This window comes from Xiphophorus hellerii, chromosome 13 (assembly GCF_003331165.1).
Source record: "Xiphophorus hellerii strain 12219 chromosome 13, Xiphophorus_hellerii-4.1, whole genome shotgun sequence".
In the NCBI taxonomy this organism is placed as follows: Eukaryota; Metazoa; Chordata; class Actinopteri; order Cyprinodontiformes; family Poeciliidae; genus Xiphophorus; species Xiphophorus hellerii.
In genome coordinates, this window is record NC_045684.1 from 5753217 (window position 1) to 5770182 (window position 16966).

The following is a 16966-nucleotide window of genomic DNA, read 5'->3' on the forward strand; positions in this document are numbered from 1 at the left end:
AATGTTATGCTGAGCTGAGCTGGTAACTTTTTCATACAAGAGAATTTCTTCACACCAGGATTTTGTGTGAGTCCCCTCCATCCTCAGGGTTCAGCTTCTGCCAGCATTATTGCCCATATTTACATTCTTGATGTCAGTAGCTTACTGGTTATATAGATGTCAGCAGGAAGCAAAAGAAAAAAAAACATTTTTACCACAGTTACACAAAATTTTAACAGTAAACAAAAATGAGTGATATAACTTACATTATACCTCATATTCATCTTGAGAATAATGAGATTATGTTACCTGGGTATGTTGATTTGTTGTTTGTCTTTGCTTTGTCATAGCACCTGTTCAAAACTCTTACGATATCCTATATTTAATTATAGCAATTAATTACATTTTATATGAGCTATTGAATTTGTTGCTGTACTGTACCTTTATTCTGTTAGGAGTCCAGATCAACCTCATATTAACAGACTCAGTTATATTTAATATGTATAGGGTTGTATTCACATAGAAACAACAACAACAAAACTAACAATACTTTCTTTCTTCGTCAGATATAAAAGAGATTCAGATTTTAAATTTCAAATCATGTGATTTAAAAATGTGAACCGAACGATTTATTGTTAGGTTAATCCTAAACTAAAATTGTAAACTAAATTGCAAACATGAAATTTATTTTCAGAATTGCTACTTTTGCTTTGATATTAATTGAAATGTAATTGCACACGAGGCTAAGAGGTGCTTAAAATACATTGCTATATTTTTTATATTGAGTTGCATTGTAGTCCCATATTGTGTCCCGCTTTGTGGGTATAGCAGAAGATTTGAAATATTAATATTTTATTTAGCACTACTGAAGGACTAAAGCAGTTATCTAGAAATCCGTGTATGCTCTAGATTTACTGGGGAAAAAAAAAAAAATATATATATATATATAGCCTATATTTGAAAATTAATCAGAAAAAAAACAATAGAAAATGATTTTACTTTTAAACTAGAATAAAGTTTCCTAAGAATCAACAAATGTCATATTAAGAGTCGCTGAGCAGAAATAAAATGATCTATTTTCTGCTTGTTATCCATTTAAGTTTTTGCGAGTGGTCACTGTAGAATATGTGACCAGATCTTCTGCCAATCTAGGTCTGGTCTTGACAGACGGGCGGGGCTTATCTGGATGCCTCAGACTGGAGTAATGTAAAGAATCTTCCTGCAGAGACAGACGTCAGACAAGAGACATAAATATCACATTCCTTGGTACTATGATGCAGTAAGCATGAAAAAAAAAACATATCTATTTACTTTCTGAAAAATAATAAAGCTGAATTTAGAATGAATGGATGTTACCTAACAAAATTTAAATCAATCAATACAAATCAACACATTTTAAGGAAGTCATCCCACTTCTAACACAAAATGTACACAACTAGCTTCTGCTATTTTGTGTTGTAGGCAAATAACTCAACTTTTAGCTGTGTGAACTCATCATGTGAACTTGGCATACATCTACTGACCTCTGTGATCCTCAAAGAATGCTGTCTCCCTGGATTACAGCAGCAAGGACCCAGTTTACCTGAAGATAAAGCAGAATAGGAGTGAGGCATAGAATGAAAAGAGATTGATGGAAAGCTCTGATTTAATTTGAATCCGTTATAGTATTCAAACTTGCATATTTTAAAAGGTTTTAAAAGGTGTCAGTATTTACAGGTTACATGTATTTCCATCTGCAGAGTCAGAAGTGAAAAGGAGCAAAAATAACTTCACATAAAGTGAAGAAACTTAAAGTCACCAAGTGTCTGATCTAAACAGTAAATGCAGAACACTAGTTGTTAACTGGCAGAAATGTAACCAGATAGGCAGAGCACCAGATAATCACAAACACCATCATAAAGCAGATTGCAACAAGCTTATAGTGTTAGACTGGGGTAAACAGTGTAATCCTATGATAGTCCAAATCCTCGAAACACTGCATTTATTCCTGAGCATGCTCTGGTTTACAGGAAATTATCTAAGTGAAAGTGAAACTATTAAACTGTTAAAGGCTTAAAGTGAAACTAAGGATCAGTGTTTAGCGGCAGCCGCCGAGAGAAAAGCGAAAAGCTAGACTTGATTTCTTACGTCTTCTTGATAAATAAGTAACTCTATTTAAGGTAGAAAGAAAAGGCAATTGTTCCACCTAACTCTGAAGGATAAGGAGGCCGTCTTCCTTCCTGAAATCTTTTACAACATCGGAGCAAAATGCCAGACATAAAGCTTTTCCTGGAGGCCCTGTCAGCTCTCTCCGGCTGTAACGTCGAGGCAACAACTGAATCCTCACAGCTCACATCGCAGGATTTTGTCAACATTGTAGCCCTTAAAGAGTTTTACAAGCAGGAGGGATTCAAAGAACTGGAGTACCCGAGCTTGGGAACTTTATCCTTGCAGGACTTGGAAAATCAGGACATGTACAGCGCCCCACCAGCATTGACCCATGAACCTGTGGCAAGCATTAAACCAACCGTTAAAATCAATACCCAAGACTTCTTCCATCCGGAGTATGACTACGATTTCACCAACATAAAGGTAAGGAGAAACCGTTGTTTTTTTTTTTTTGCTTTGTAAACGCGTCACATGACAAAGGCCTTAGGCAATAGAGCAGGTCATAAAACATGTTTGTGTTGACCTGAAACTGCAGCGTCATTAAAACTGAAAGAACAAATACTAACAGTCACATTTTACAAAACTACTGGGCTAACTCTGTTTCTGGAGTAGACTGGCTTTTAACTAAGGGAGGAAATGAGGAAGTGTGTACAGATAAAATGTGATTGAGTAATGTTGTAAGTTAATTCACCTTACTGGGTCCACATATGTCTTGGAATAAACAAAGGTTGTAGTGAATGTGTCTAGAATAAATAAACCTATCATTTAAATCCTTAATTCAAATACTTTTAATCAATATTCAATGACTTCCTGTTTCTCTGGGACATAAATATGTTGTAAAGTAGCCCACTTCTCATAAGGACTTTTCAAAGTAGAAAAAATTTGACAGCATGTCAATCAAATGCTGCAAAGATGTATTGAAGTCACAAAATGTTAAAATTAGCTAGCTACTTCTGCATCTCTCTTCAGTTGTTTGCAAAGGTGTCAACACTTTTATGTTAAAACCACTAACATCTGTGCATATTGATGGGATTTCATGTGAGAGATCAACACAAAATTGTATGAAATGCAGAAAGGGATATTTTAGGACATTTTCACATCCTTACTAAGGGTGGCAATAAGCATAGAGACAGCTGTAGAAAAATGACAACAGATTTTTCTCAAAATCAGAAAGTACTTTCCTAAGCATTCCCACCTATTCTTTAAACAAAATTAAAGAAGACACATTTTGAACTGATAAATGTATCTTGATCTACAGGATGGTGATAAGGTATTTACGCGTGGAAATGAGAAGTACATTCGCCCCTGTGGATGGAAACGGACCGCTCTGCGCGTCCAAAAGAAGTATGAAGATGGGGACAGTTGGCTGGGGAAAGGGAGGAACGCCTGGCCAGTCTCCTACCACGGCCACAACATGGACGGCTCCCTTGGCATCATCATCACCCATGATGGCCCACCAGACAACGAGCCAAACTTTCTGGATGCCGGAGCCGCTGCTTTGCAAAACCCCGACACCAGAGGCAGGGGCGTGTACTCAACCCCAGACATCAAGATGGCAGAGAAGTACTGCACGACATTCAAGTACAGTGTGGATGGGAAGATGTACAAAGTAGTTCTTCAGAACCGTATCAACCCTCAAAAAAGGAAGAGCTGCCAGAGAGAGGGCATCTGGTTGGTGTACATCCCGGAAGGCAGCACCAACCTGCAGCAGAAAGTCATTATTGAGGATTCCCTTCGTCCATATGGACTCCTGATAAAGCAGGTGTGACTTTTTGGATGCTTGGAAGATTCAGGGATATTATAAACAGCAAAAGTTCTGCAAACTTCTTTCACCCTGGGAAAATAGAAATGTTTTGCAAACAGTGTGAAATCTGTTTCAATCAGGGGCATATGGAAATGATTATGATAGTTTCTTCAGTTACTGTTTGCTATAGTCGCTTTAACTAAGTGGTCACGCAAATACCGATCAGGAATACCAGGCTCTGCATTATGAACACTTCCTCCCTGCCTGCGTTATCTTCACCACTATTTTCTCAAATTTGCTTGTCTCATATTTTTATTATTCAGAAATTACTAAACAGATCTACTAAAAATACAAATTTGACGAAATGATGAAAAGAGAAAGCAAACAAGATGTAGAAAGGTCTGCAGTTCTCTAAGTTGATTTACACTGGCACATAAAGACTTTTAGTTATTTTTTTCTATTTTGATTGTAGCCTAGTTTTATTTTTATTAATTATTGCACATAATTGAACTGACTTGTCAAAAAAGAAATGAATGCTCTATAATGACTAAATCATTAAATGAGCAATAAACCTGTCAATTTCCAAAGATTGTTTCATTAATTTTTTATACCTGTAAACTTCATAATGTGGTGGGGGGTTTTTATGTTTACTCCGTAGTCTAATTGGAAATCCTTTTGTCTGAACTGATTTTATACTGTAATCATCTGTCTTTTTCCTGTGAACTAAAAGTCTGTAACAAATATGTCATGAATATTAAAATGGAGAGCACAAATCCTTTAACTACGATGCTTTATTTAACTCAAGTATTTCACTGCATTATTTTTGGCACTGACATCAAGTTTGACATTTAGGAACCTCTCCTCCTTTTCACAAAGCGAAGACCTGTTTGCAGAACAGCATTTACCTCTCACTGATTTAATCTTTATTTTTACACTTGCGTCATTTAAAGCCAGTAAAACCGGCTGTGCAGGACTTCATAAGGACAGAGCTGGGTGGTGAAGCATATGTTTCCACTGTTGGATTTCACAAACTTCAGAGTTTTAAAACCACACTGGCAAAAAGATGCTCATATATCTGTGTATGTTAAGGTCAGTAATTTGACGAAATGATAAAAAGAGAAAGCCAAAAGTACACGATCAGATTCCATTAGCAAACACAATGCAAGACCACCAGCCAATCAAAAAAAAAAAAATTTCTTTAAGCATTAGTTTTGTTTTAAATTAGCCAAAATTACTCTACATATTGGACATCTGCAGTTCTAATAGGTGAGCAGCAGAGGGCAGTAGGAGAATACAGTATGCTTGCTTCCTTGCCAGATGAACGAAGTATGCAGGTACAGACCAACATATTAAACAGTTTAAAATTCTCTTTTACAAGAAAAAGTTTTTTAAAACTTTAATCTGAGCTAAAATAGATATATATATATATTTGAAAATCTCTTTGAACAATGAACTCAAAAATGCCCATAAATTTGATAATCATCATGTATTATTCTGACGATGTTGAGCAGCAGTTTTAAAATAAAATCAGTGCTACAGAAGTAGAAGAAGTGTCGATAGGTGGAGGATGTAAGTGGATACTCACCTGAGCACAGGTAGAGTCCAATCATCAGAAAGGAACAGAGGCCGAGTAAACCCGGAAGGACACAGATCCCCAGACTCCAACAAGGTTGGCGAGTTTTTCTTCCAGCGGTGTCCCCATCAACTCCTGGACATAATAACAAGAAAAACCCACAAAGATGACAACATTATTTTAATGTTAAATTGTTCTGTGGAGGCATTCACAGCTGTAATGCAAAGCTATGAAACTCACATTCTTTTGAGGGTGGAGTTTCTACTTGTTTCAGTCTTCATTTTCATTTTCTAGTAAACCTGTACTGAGATAATCCTCTGGGAACCAGTGCTAATTTGCACAAAACTGTGGGCTGTTGCAATGCACCTGGATATAATTTGCAGCATTTGAGACTAAAATCCATGCTGGTGTTGCGAGTGGTGCCTGGTTTTACATGTTCTTCATGAATCTCAATCTCAGAGATTGAGATTCATCATCTTAAATGTTTTACCTATTTCACAGGTAAAACATTTAAGAATCCCCTCTTCTGTTAGTTTTTGCCTTGATACTAGAACTTTTCAATACATTTTCTGGGTTAAATGTCTTTTCTTTTGAGCAATATCAGCTATATAGAATACTATTCTGTAAACAAAACCAAAAGACCCTTACATACTGAAAACAATTATTTTATGTTCTTATTTAGAATTACCTTCTGCTTTTACTGATTTCTTTTTTAAATAATAACACAAAACAAAACACTCTGAAGATAGCAGAAGTGTTTCTAATATGGGCAATGTGAATTTCTGCCCTGGTGCCATAACCTAGAGGGGCACTCCGATGCTGTCAGTAAATATACACAGTAAGAAAATACTCCTATAGCTGAGTTAAAGGTAGAATATTTAAAGACTTGAACTATTTTGTGATTTATGTTCTATTTGTAAAATAATCAAATCAAACAGTTTTATTGTTTATTTTATTTGCCGTAAACTGAGACAAACCTGAGCAGTAATAAATTCATTGCTGTTACTGTTATGTCTGTTATGATGTAAAGCAAAACTAGTTCTTCTCTAAATGTTTTTGACCACAGGAAGCATTTGAACTGTGATGAGGTTAGTTTGATCAAAAAATTTGATTGATACTCTTCAGCTGACAATCTGTGTCAACTGACTGTCCTGTGGTTTAGTTGCATACCAAGAGCTCTTCTTCATTCATTGATGACTCAACTTACCACCTAAGCCACAGCTGAACTCCAGCAGAGTTACTATTGATAGATATCAATTACAGAGTAAACCCAAAAGTTAAATACATCCAATCATACTAACAAATCCCACTAAAAAATAACAAAAAAACCACTTCTAGTTTTTATAGCATTCAACATTTTTAGAACATGTACAATAAAAAAAAACATTTCCATGTAATATTTCTAATGAGATCAAGTCTTAAGACATTAAGAACAAAATATTCACTTTAAGCTCTTCAGACAACAAAATTAAGAGACCACTGCAATGAACACTATCAAAAACCTCATGGTTATTCCACTAAATATTGATTTCTGAACTCTTTCTGAGTTAAAACATTAGTATTGTTGTTTCTAAATTAATATAAACTTGCTTTCTTTGCATCATTTGAGGTCTAAAAGCACTGCATCTTTTTTGTTATTTTGACCATTTCACATTTTCTGCAAATAAATAGTACAATTTATTTCGGAGACATGTCGTTAGTAGTTCATAGAATAAAAGGACAATGTGATTTTTACTCAAATATATACCTATTAAAAGTAAAATCAGAGAAACTGATCATTTTAAGTGGTCTCTTAATTTTTTAAGTGGTCTCTTAATTTTTTCCATAGCTGCATTTATATATATATATATATATATATATATATATATATATATATATATATATATATATATATATATATATATATATATATATATAATATTATTGCTTCTATAATTTAAAATGCAAATAGAAAAGATCAGTTCTTACCATTAAGTTTCAAGGGAATTCCTCTGCTTACACACACCTTAGCTTCACAAAGCCCAGAACAAAAATACAGCCCAGCATCTTGCTCCTCCACAGCCTGGATCTCCAGTCTGATCAGCCCACTACTCAGGTTTCCTGTCCATGTAATGCGACTGGAGAAAGAATCAATTATGTCTTTTTTATTTTTGAGTTTAGTCTGTGAGACTTTAAGCAGTGGCAACAGCTGGTCTGAACTCAGCAGGTACCAGGTGATATCGAAGCTGGACGTAATGTTGCAGGTCAGAGAGACATTCTGTCCCCTGACGACCACCAGTGGGTCATGGGGAACATGGGAGGGAGATGACTGGTGACATCCTGCAACACCTGAGAAGAACAGACAAGTCAGAATCATGCTGACCAAAAATGTTATTATTTGTCATGTTTGTTCAGCACATCAACCCTGATTGAAACATTCTCTTTGAATGGGCGAAATGGTATCAAGTAGTAGCTGTGATACTAAAATGTAAGATGCACCTTGTCAGTTTTCTAATGGTTAGTTTTAATAGACATGTCACCATACACTACCACTGGTTGAAAGAGTTGGTTATGATCAAATTTGATGGTAAATTAAATGGCTTTTTCATGTGATGAAGAAATTTAGGAGTGTTTGGCCATCCTTAGTTTATACTCTGAAGCGAACTGTTTTAGTTTTATGAAATTATTCTGAAAAGAGATTCTACAACAGTTTATAAGATTTACCGGTAATCAAAATTTAGAATAGAATAGAAATAAAGAAGATTTTTTTTATTAGCTGCCCAAAAAAATAAACCATTCTGTTTTGATTCCCCCTTTGAGATTACAACAAATCAGATAAAGCTCATGATCTACACTTCGATGCATAAAGTGGAAATTTTCCTTTATTTTTTGCAGGATTCAAAACTTTCACTTTTATCAATGAAACTGATGCATGTTCTTTGTCTTTTATTCTATGCAATAAAACAACTGGGAAAGGGTCAAAATCAAAAGGCATTGGTCAGGAAAAATCTGATCTTTGCATCTTTACTAAAAATTGTATTTTAAATGTATTAAAATACATTTATCATAGAGTCTGCTTTGCATGGCTGATGCAAAAAACTTCACATGGTAGCATTTAATCTCTTCTCCCTAAACCATTGACTCCTGCAATCCGAAACTACAAATGCCCTGTTTTAAATTCCATTGAAAATTTTAAAGAAGCTTGTGGAAGGGAGATTTCATATAAAGAAGTATTATAATAACTGAGTTTTTGGATTGATAAAATTGCTGTATTCAGTTGAAAGAAGATCAAGCGAGAAGTTTGGTGAAATAAATTCAACTTCAGTTTTCAGTTCTACATTTCAGGTTCAAAGGGCTTGTTTTGTGCAATTCTTCAGGTAAAACCCACCATTACCACAAAATCTCCTGGGTTTTGTTTGGTTGAAACAAAGGGGAAAAGGACAGAAAAGGAGCACAACCTATAAACAATTATGAGCCTTTAGAGATTTGCACAAAAAACCACAAGACCTATAAAACCTCAGACACACATAAGAAAACCAAAATTCTGAGTAAATTCTGTCTGCATTTAAATCAAGAAAATAATAAAAAAAATTAATAACTTACAAAGAAACATGAAAATCCAAAAGAGACCTGCCATTATCCTAAAGGAGACAAATACTCTCAGAACGAACTGGTTACAGGGTGAATGCTGACTGAACCGAGCTCAGGTTGGGTGCAGTTTTTTATTTCTGTGGGAGGAAGTGAATTATGTTTGGCCACAGAATTCACAGGGAGACCACCAACATGTTTCTGCTGCTGCAGAAAACGGAAGCGCGACTGTTTTTCCATGTGAGTACTGAAACACGACTGTGATTAACTTTCATTTCTCTGGAGACCATGAGCTGCTTGGCTTGAGTCAATTGATATTTCAAAATAAAAGCCTTTCGATAACACCCTCTTCTCTCTCTCTCTCTCTCTCTCTCGCTCTCTCTCTCTTTCTCTCGCTTATTTTTCATACATGCAGGTTTTTATAGACTTTGGTTCATTTATACGTTTCGTTGCTTCTTAATGAGTGGAAATCTGGTTCAGTCAAAAATTGAATTCTGTTTAGATGTTTAGGACTTTTCACTAAAAACGAAATTGACAGTAAACTAATATTAATGAAATAATCATAAAAATGATGGCTGAGACACAAAGTTCTTTAAGCAACATTAATATTTTTGAAGTTTTTAAAATGCATATTATTTTAAAATAACTACTATAACTGTGCATAAGACAAGTTTTACTTAAAGAAAACCCGTCAAAGAGCGACTCAACATGTTACTATACAAAGTAATAATAATAGGCTAATAATAATAATAATAATAACAATAATAATAATAATAATAATAATAATAATAATAATAATAATAATAATAATAATAATAATAATAATCGCTTTTGCGTTGTCTCGCAATAATGTACTGATCAGTTCATGCGGCATAATTGAATGCTGCAAGCCTTTCCTACGGTGGTAATCGCACTTTCTGCTATAATATAAGGTTTTCGTAACATTTTCCATGTATGTTAATATCTCGTTGTGAAATATCTGAAGTTTTATCTTTTTATCTGTAGGACAGAAATGCACCACAAACCTGTGATATAAACAGAAACTTTCCGTGAAACAAACAAACAAAAAAAAAAACATAAATTTGTAATATTTATGAGTTAGTGAAATTCCATTTCAACCTTACACAAACAGACATAAACACGCAGTGAATAAATCGATTTTCAATAATTCTTTGCACCAGAGTTAATAATTAACACGTTTTTACTGAGGCTCTTTAAATGTGTATATATTTGAAATTTTAAATTGACATTTGTGACTCTATACGAAATAGCACCCCCTTCACTTCCGGAGTGCAATGGTCCCATTTCCAAATAAGGTATGAGACTAACGGTGGTCCGTCCCTTTCTGTTTGCTGCAGCGAGTTGTACTTGTCTTATCTTGGAGGCCAGTAAATCGAAACTTAGGCAGGTCAGCGCTATGGCAAGCCGTTTTAACATAAATTCGGTTTTGTCGCCCTTACATTCTTATGTCTAGACGTTTTAGCGATTTAAGATATCTCTAATTATATTTTGACTAGACAAAATACTTATTTGAGATATCTCTACTTACATTCTGATTAGTCGAAATGACGTCAGATTTACCACTGAGCTGTATGGAGACTTCAATTCAAGATATCTACAGTATAATGAATTACTGACTATCTGAAAAACGCATTTCAGATATCTACAATTAAATTATGACTACTCATAAAGTAAATTCAAGGTATCTCGATTTTAGTTTTGACTAGTCATAATTCTAACTAAAGATATCTCAAATGACAACATAATTCAAGATATCTTAAATTTATTTTTGGATAGGAGATATGTAGTTTTGACTAGTGAAAATTAAATTATAGATATCTTAAAAGCAAATAATGACTAGACAAAACTAAATTAAAGATATCTTGAATTGTAATTTTGACTAGTCAAAATTCCTTTTAAGATATCTCTAAATTAATTAGAGATATCTTGAATAACAGCTTTTCTATTTAAAACATCTTAAATTAACATTCTGACTAGTCAGAATGACATTACTGATATCTTGAATATGTATTATGTATAGTCAAAACTATAGAGAATACATATTCTATATGTATTAGATATCTAGAATGTAATTACGGATAGTCAGACGAAACCGAATTTATGTTAAAACGGCTTGCCATACCAGCACTGCTTCTAAGGTGGATACCAGCTGAGAGAAACTCTCACACTTTGGCCAGCATCAGAGGAGTGCGGAGGTGGAGAATCACCTAAATTTCCACAAAGTAAACAAAATGGACATTCTCCAGAAGCGACTCTGGTAAGACATGTATTTTATTTATTTCTAATTTGATATTTTAATGTAATGGTATTTTATGAATTACCATAAAAACTTAAAAAAATATTATGTTTGCCTATCTTAACCACTTATTTATTGATTGATTGATTGATTTTATCTTAAACTCATAATAAATATGCATTTTCCTTCCATGAAATAGAGCATAAATTTATCTGCAGGGTGCAGGGAAAAGCATAAACATAGATAGCCACGTTCTGCATCACCTTAAAGTTCCTCCGATGACCAGAGAGGGCGCGTTAAGTTTCGTTTTCCAAGAAGCAGAAACTGTTTAGGTGTGAAACCTAAAAACATACATAACTATCATATCACATGCTTATTTCATGAGTGTGTACTTACTGTTAGTTTCATTTCTTCGCTTTGGCTCCCAGTAATTACAGTGGTTAATGGAGGTTTCAATCATAAACAACAACAATAAAAATATAAGAAATGGACATTTAACAACAAATGTTTAATCTGTATTATAATACATTCATGAATCCATACAAAATTATATTATTTAAAATCAACTTTTCATATCTCCTATTGAAAAAAAGACTAAATAATTACTAATTATTTTTTATTATAGTATTTATTCTAGACTTAGATGAGGACAATTTACCATAGATTGTATTGAAATACAGTCTATGCTTTTCACTTAGTTTATTTATTTTTTTGTAATTTTCAATATACAAAACAATACAATGCTTGATGAACTGAAAACTGATATCTTCTTGTGTTATTTTTTTATTTGTTTGTGTGGGCTTTAGGTCTTTCATGTTTCTACAAGGTATACTTATTGGAAATTTAGTTGGTGAGTACCTGCCTTGGACCTATGGCTGAATTTAAAGATTTTTGTTGTTTTTTCTCCTGTTTTTTCTGAAGCTAGTCAGGGTTTGATGACAGCAGCAATAGATTCCCAGAAATGTTAGTTAAGAACTGACTGGAATGTGGAAGGAAGCTGGAGTGAGAGATCCCATGCATGCACAGGGAGAACATTCTAACTCCTTACATAAAGACCCCTGGCTGGGATTCGAAATCTGGACCTTGCTGCTCAGTGCTGCCAACTGCGCCACCGTTTCCCAACTGTTATCCTCTTTATATTGTGGTTTATTTTTCACTGTGACATATTTGGAATAAATTGATACAATTTTGAGAAAATATTCTACACTTTGTCAAATAAAAAAAAAAATCAAATTTTCACTACCGTTCAACTATAAGAGGCAAATACATATATACATATATATTCCAATGTTTTGGGAAACAATGTATTTCTATTGAACTTATGCATTTCTTGAAAATTACACAAATGAGTAGTCTGGATCTTTGAGTGTGGAAATCAAACATAAAATTGTAACACGTTTAGGTTATCTGCTTTGATTGTCCTTATCAATTAATAAAATGTAAGTAAGGAAACACCTTCTGGAAATTTCTCATGGTCTTCAGATTCTTCAGCTCTGCCCTCCACTGCTAACCCAGTGCCTGTCATGACCCTGGTGGGGAGCCAGGTGGTCCTTCCCTGCAGCTGGAAGCACTCCCAGAAAGAAATGGCAGAGTCCGGCTGCCACATCCAGTGGATGTCTCCGCCATACACCGTGTTCGAACAACTTGGAGAAGACAAGTGGCAGGCGGCGGAGTACGAGGGCCGGGTGGAAGTGCCTCTGGAGAAACTCAACTCCGGGGATTGTTCCCTGATCATCAAGGACGTTCAGATCGGAGACACGGGGAGATACGAGAGCTTCATAGTGGTGGATGGCGTGAGGTCCCAAAAGAGCAGAGTTTTCATTCAGAGTGTCAAATTGTCTGTGACAGGTTAGTATGGGACTAGGAGGGACGCTTTGTTTTTATTTAACAATGCAATCTCACCATCCAAACATTTAGTTTTTCTCCATATTAGAATATTATATTCAAGCTTCTTTTAGACATAAAAGTACAAACACGGATATTTTTATGTATTCTATTTCTAACATCACTCCTTCCTTTAACATAGCATTTCTCTGGTATTCATTCATTTAAAATAGTAAATTTCTACAAAGCTGATTAAAATTGATTTTTTATCATGGGCGCTGTTTTCATCTTTCTCTTTTAATAAATAGCATGATCTCTCTTGGTCTAGTTGCTATGAATGTTAATGTATTTTCTTCGTATTTTGTGTTCGCCACTTTCAGACCACAAATCCCGGAAGGATCTTTACCCAGGGGACGACCTGGTTTTGGAGCTGTACACCCCCCACTCATTTGCAGTGGTCTTCCAGAGCAGGTTAGTTAAAAATCATTTAAAAAAACCCTTCGATCGGCTCAGGTCAGTGATCAGCAGGATAAATAAAGTAAGAACTTCCACTAGTTTTGGTTTATAAAGGGATCAACTAAGAGTACTATATACTTTAATACACTCATTTTGAATTTTATTTTAAAAAATGAAGATTAGTACCATTTGTTTTGATGGAAAATAAAGAGGTATATTCTTGTAATTTATTCATTGGCGTAAGGAAGTTAATTGAAGATCATAATAGAAAAACCTGCTTGGTGGATCTCCAGTTTGTTTTTTTTTGTTTAACTGTCTTGCTCCGTGGCAGACAGTGTGATAATTTAATTTTCATACATAACATGAATCCTTCAAATCACAGATTTACTAAGTCACTTAAATTTCTCTATCCAACTGCAAGACACTCACTGAGGTTTTGTTTGTGTCTACACAATATTTTGGTTGCTTAGTAAACTAACCTGTTGTTATTAAAACATTATTAAAAGGATTTTGGAGTTAAAACTAAAGCAGAGTGAAGCTTATCGTTTGGTTTTGTTTGTACACAAAAGTGCTTGGGTTTCTCAGCACTTTCAGCCTCCAGAAAACAATTTCCACAATAAAGCTCATCTTTATTTATCAACATTTTTTTCTTATGTTGCACAGGGACAGTTCAGAGTGGGTGAACTTGTGGAAGAGAGGGGATGAAAACAATGAACGCATGGAAAAACATCATCAGCTCGAACAATTAACGATAAAGAATCTTCAATACTCTGATGAAGGAATATACAAAGTTTTGGATGAGGACGACCTCTCTGTCAGCACCATGCAGCTGTACATAACGGGTGAGAGCACAGCTTCCTGTGAACAATGTGAAGTTTAGATTTTGGTATTAAACTTAAGATTAAAAGTTAAAATTGATCATATTTATTACTTATCTATGTAAATGTGTGTCTTGCATATGTTTTGTCTTAAAGAGTAGTTTAATATCAACCATCATCTGCATCATGATCATTTTCAGTATTTCTGCTTTCAGAAAAATCCCCGTCATCGAGAATCCAAGAAAAGCAGGAACAAATTCTGACAGGTGAGAATATGAAATTTCAGAAATCAAAACAGTCAGTGACCGTTGCACTTTCAGAACAACCAACTGAGAGTCTTGCTTTTGTTTCCAAGCAGCAATAATTTTCATCCAGCAGAAGTAAAAATATCTATTGTCAAAAAGCATGATAGCAAACCAAAGGGGTTAAGTCTATTTTATAGTTTTTTTGTCTCATTGTCAAATGCCAATATATAAACACATCACACACATATAAGTGATTCCTAAAGCAAGCACTTTGACCTAAAATAACATATATATGTTCTATCTTTTCAGATGCTGCAGCTACAAGCAGCTGTTCAGCTCTTCTCTTGTCTGTTCTGCTCTCGTGTTACCAAATTCTTCTTCTTCACTGAGACATATTTTTCTGCCGTGTAACTATCAACAACATCTACAGAATTTAGCACTCTATGGCCAGCAGACAGAGAAGATTTGTAAGTAGGAGAAGTAACAAAAGCCTTGCAATCCTGCGCATGACTGTAATTCTGAAACACTTTCATTTATAGTCTGTTCCATTTCTGATGCTCAACATTTTATAGATATCATTGTGTGTTTTTAAATTGATCATTTGCTTATGTGCTAGAGATCTCTTTCATGTCATTCAAAAGAACCATCTTGTAGTTGATGTTAATGGAAAATATTCCTGTGTTATGACAATCCCTTTTACTATTTAATTAATCAAAAGTCACTTATACTAGGCTATTTTGCAACTTCTCAAAAAAAAAACATAACTACAATAAATAAAATATGTCAAAGCTGCCAATCAACTTAAAAAGATGCAGACTGATCCACCAGTTAATTTCAATAAGTAAAAACAAAGACCTAAGACCTGTATTAGGGGAGTTTTCATTTGTCTAGCAGCAGAAACGTTGTTCTTTTTTATATATTCTGTTTCGCACATTTGCACATTATTCTTTGAGCTATTGGAAATGTTTGGTTCCAGTTACAACGTTTTGTGAACCACTGCTTGCAAAATGATATAGTTCTGTTTGATATTGTTGTTCTATCTATGAAAGATAAAGATAGACATAATTCTTTTTATGTCTACATATTTAATCTACCCAACATGTAGCTTTTAGAGGGTGTTTTGGTCTTTTCCCTCCTTTCTGGTAAATTCTAACTCTTTATAATCAATTCAAAATTTAGAGTAATCAACATGAGAAACCTAGCTATTGTTCTAGTTTATAAAAAAGGGTTGTTAGTTTTGACGTGTGGTTTTATTACATGGTTATAAGCAGTTAATTTAGCAAAAACACAAGTTGGCTGGACAGAGAGGCTGAAGCTACTGACTATTCTGAGGCCAAGAACAGAGGGGACCTCTATGGCCTTAAAACAAATCCCAGAAAAGTCAGTGGTTCACGTGAACACCCCTTCATCAACTTTTCAATCAACATGTCGAACGGTTCTTTACATAAAAGCTAAGTAACATAGGAAACGGAAGTTGGCAATGCATCATCAATATTCATCTTTGTGAAACATTCTGAGAACAGAAAGCATGTGTGGTGTGATAGAGAAATTGACAAAAAATATTAGGGAGTAAAAAGTTAAATCCTTATTTTTTATTATTTCTTAACACCCATTGCTACAGAGCCCCTAAAGGGACACTGAAGGAAGAAATAAACTTTCTCATAAGCACCAGATACTATCTTGGGTGCACCACATACTTTCTTATACATACCAGATAGCATCTCTTGCCCATCAGATAGCATCTTGTGCAACCAGATACTTTCTCGTGCACAACAAACAATATCTGGTGCGCATGAGAAAGTTTATTTTTATGTTTTCCTTCAGTGTCTTTCAAGGAGCTCCGTACATTGCTTTCTTTCTGACTTGAAGTGAAATACTCATAGTTTCTGTTCTCAGCATGTTTCACTTATGAAGATCGTTGGTGATGCACTGCCTCCTTCCACCGTCTCCATTGTAAAAAAAAAAAAAAATCTTTAGCTCCCTTGTAAGCACAATAATGGTGTAAAGGTTCAGAAAATAGCGTTTCAATAAACTACTGACACCTTTTCAGAATAGAGATTTTTTTTTAATGCAGTATAAGTCCATTTTGATCTTGGTGCCTCTCGAACAAGTGGTTAGCTTCAGCCTCTGTGATGACTGATCTGTTTTCATTTGAAACAATAATAATAATAATAAAAAAACTACGAAAGACAAGAAGTGCTTGTACCTTTTTAACAAAACGTTACTTCCAAAATTCAGATCTCTCCATCTAACAATCAGATATTTCACAGTGAAAATTTGTTTATGGAAATTCTTAATCCAGTTGAACGAATATGTAGAATCATAATCTCATTGAGATTGACATAGTCTAAAACC

At 34.5% G+C, this 16966-nt stretch overlaps 2 protein-coding genes and 1 long non-coding RNA gene across 3 annotated transcripts; 2 read left to right on the top strand and 1 right to left on the bottom strand.

Moving 5' to 3' along the window:
- Positions 1 to 134: 134 nt before the first annotated feature.
- On the bottom strand, positions 135 to 5574 carry LOC116731859 (uncharacterized). Its single transcript, XR_004341643.1, has 3 exons — positions 5457 to 5574; positions 1503 to 1561; positions 135 to 1198 (listed from the first exon to the last, which is right to left on the bottom strand). It is a non-coding gene; the product is annotated as an uncharacterized LOC116731859 (long non-coding RNA).
- On the top strand, positions 2015 to 4652 carry LOC116731858 (uncharacterized). Its single transcript, XM_032581721.1, has 2 exons — positions 2015 to 2550; positions 3386 to 4652. The coding sequence occupies exons 1-2, from the start codon at positions 2227 to 2229 to the stop codon at positions 3893 to 3895; spliced, it is 834 nt and encodes a 277-aa protein (XP_032437612.1). The 5' UTR covers positions 2015 to 2226; the 3' UTR covers positions 3896 to 4652.
- A 5594-nt stretch (positions 5575 to 11168) lies between the features above and the next one.
- On the top strand, positions 11169 to 16778 carry igldcp (Ig-like domain-containing protein). The gene is made up of 7 exons (XM_032580018.1): positions 11169 to 11289; positions 12075 to 12118; positions 12751 to 13116; positions 13473 to 13563; positions 14212 to 14390; positions 14582 to 14632; positions 14921 to 16778. Exons 1-7 carry the CDS (start codon positions 11264 to 11266, stop codon positions 14998 to 15000), a joined length of 837 nt encoding a protein of 278 aa, XP_032435909.1. The 5' UTR covers positions 11169 to 11263; the 3' UTR covers positions 15001 to 16778.
- Positions 16779 to 16966: the final 188 nt, after the last annotated feature.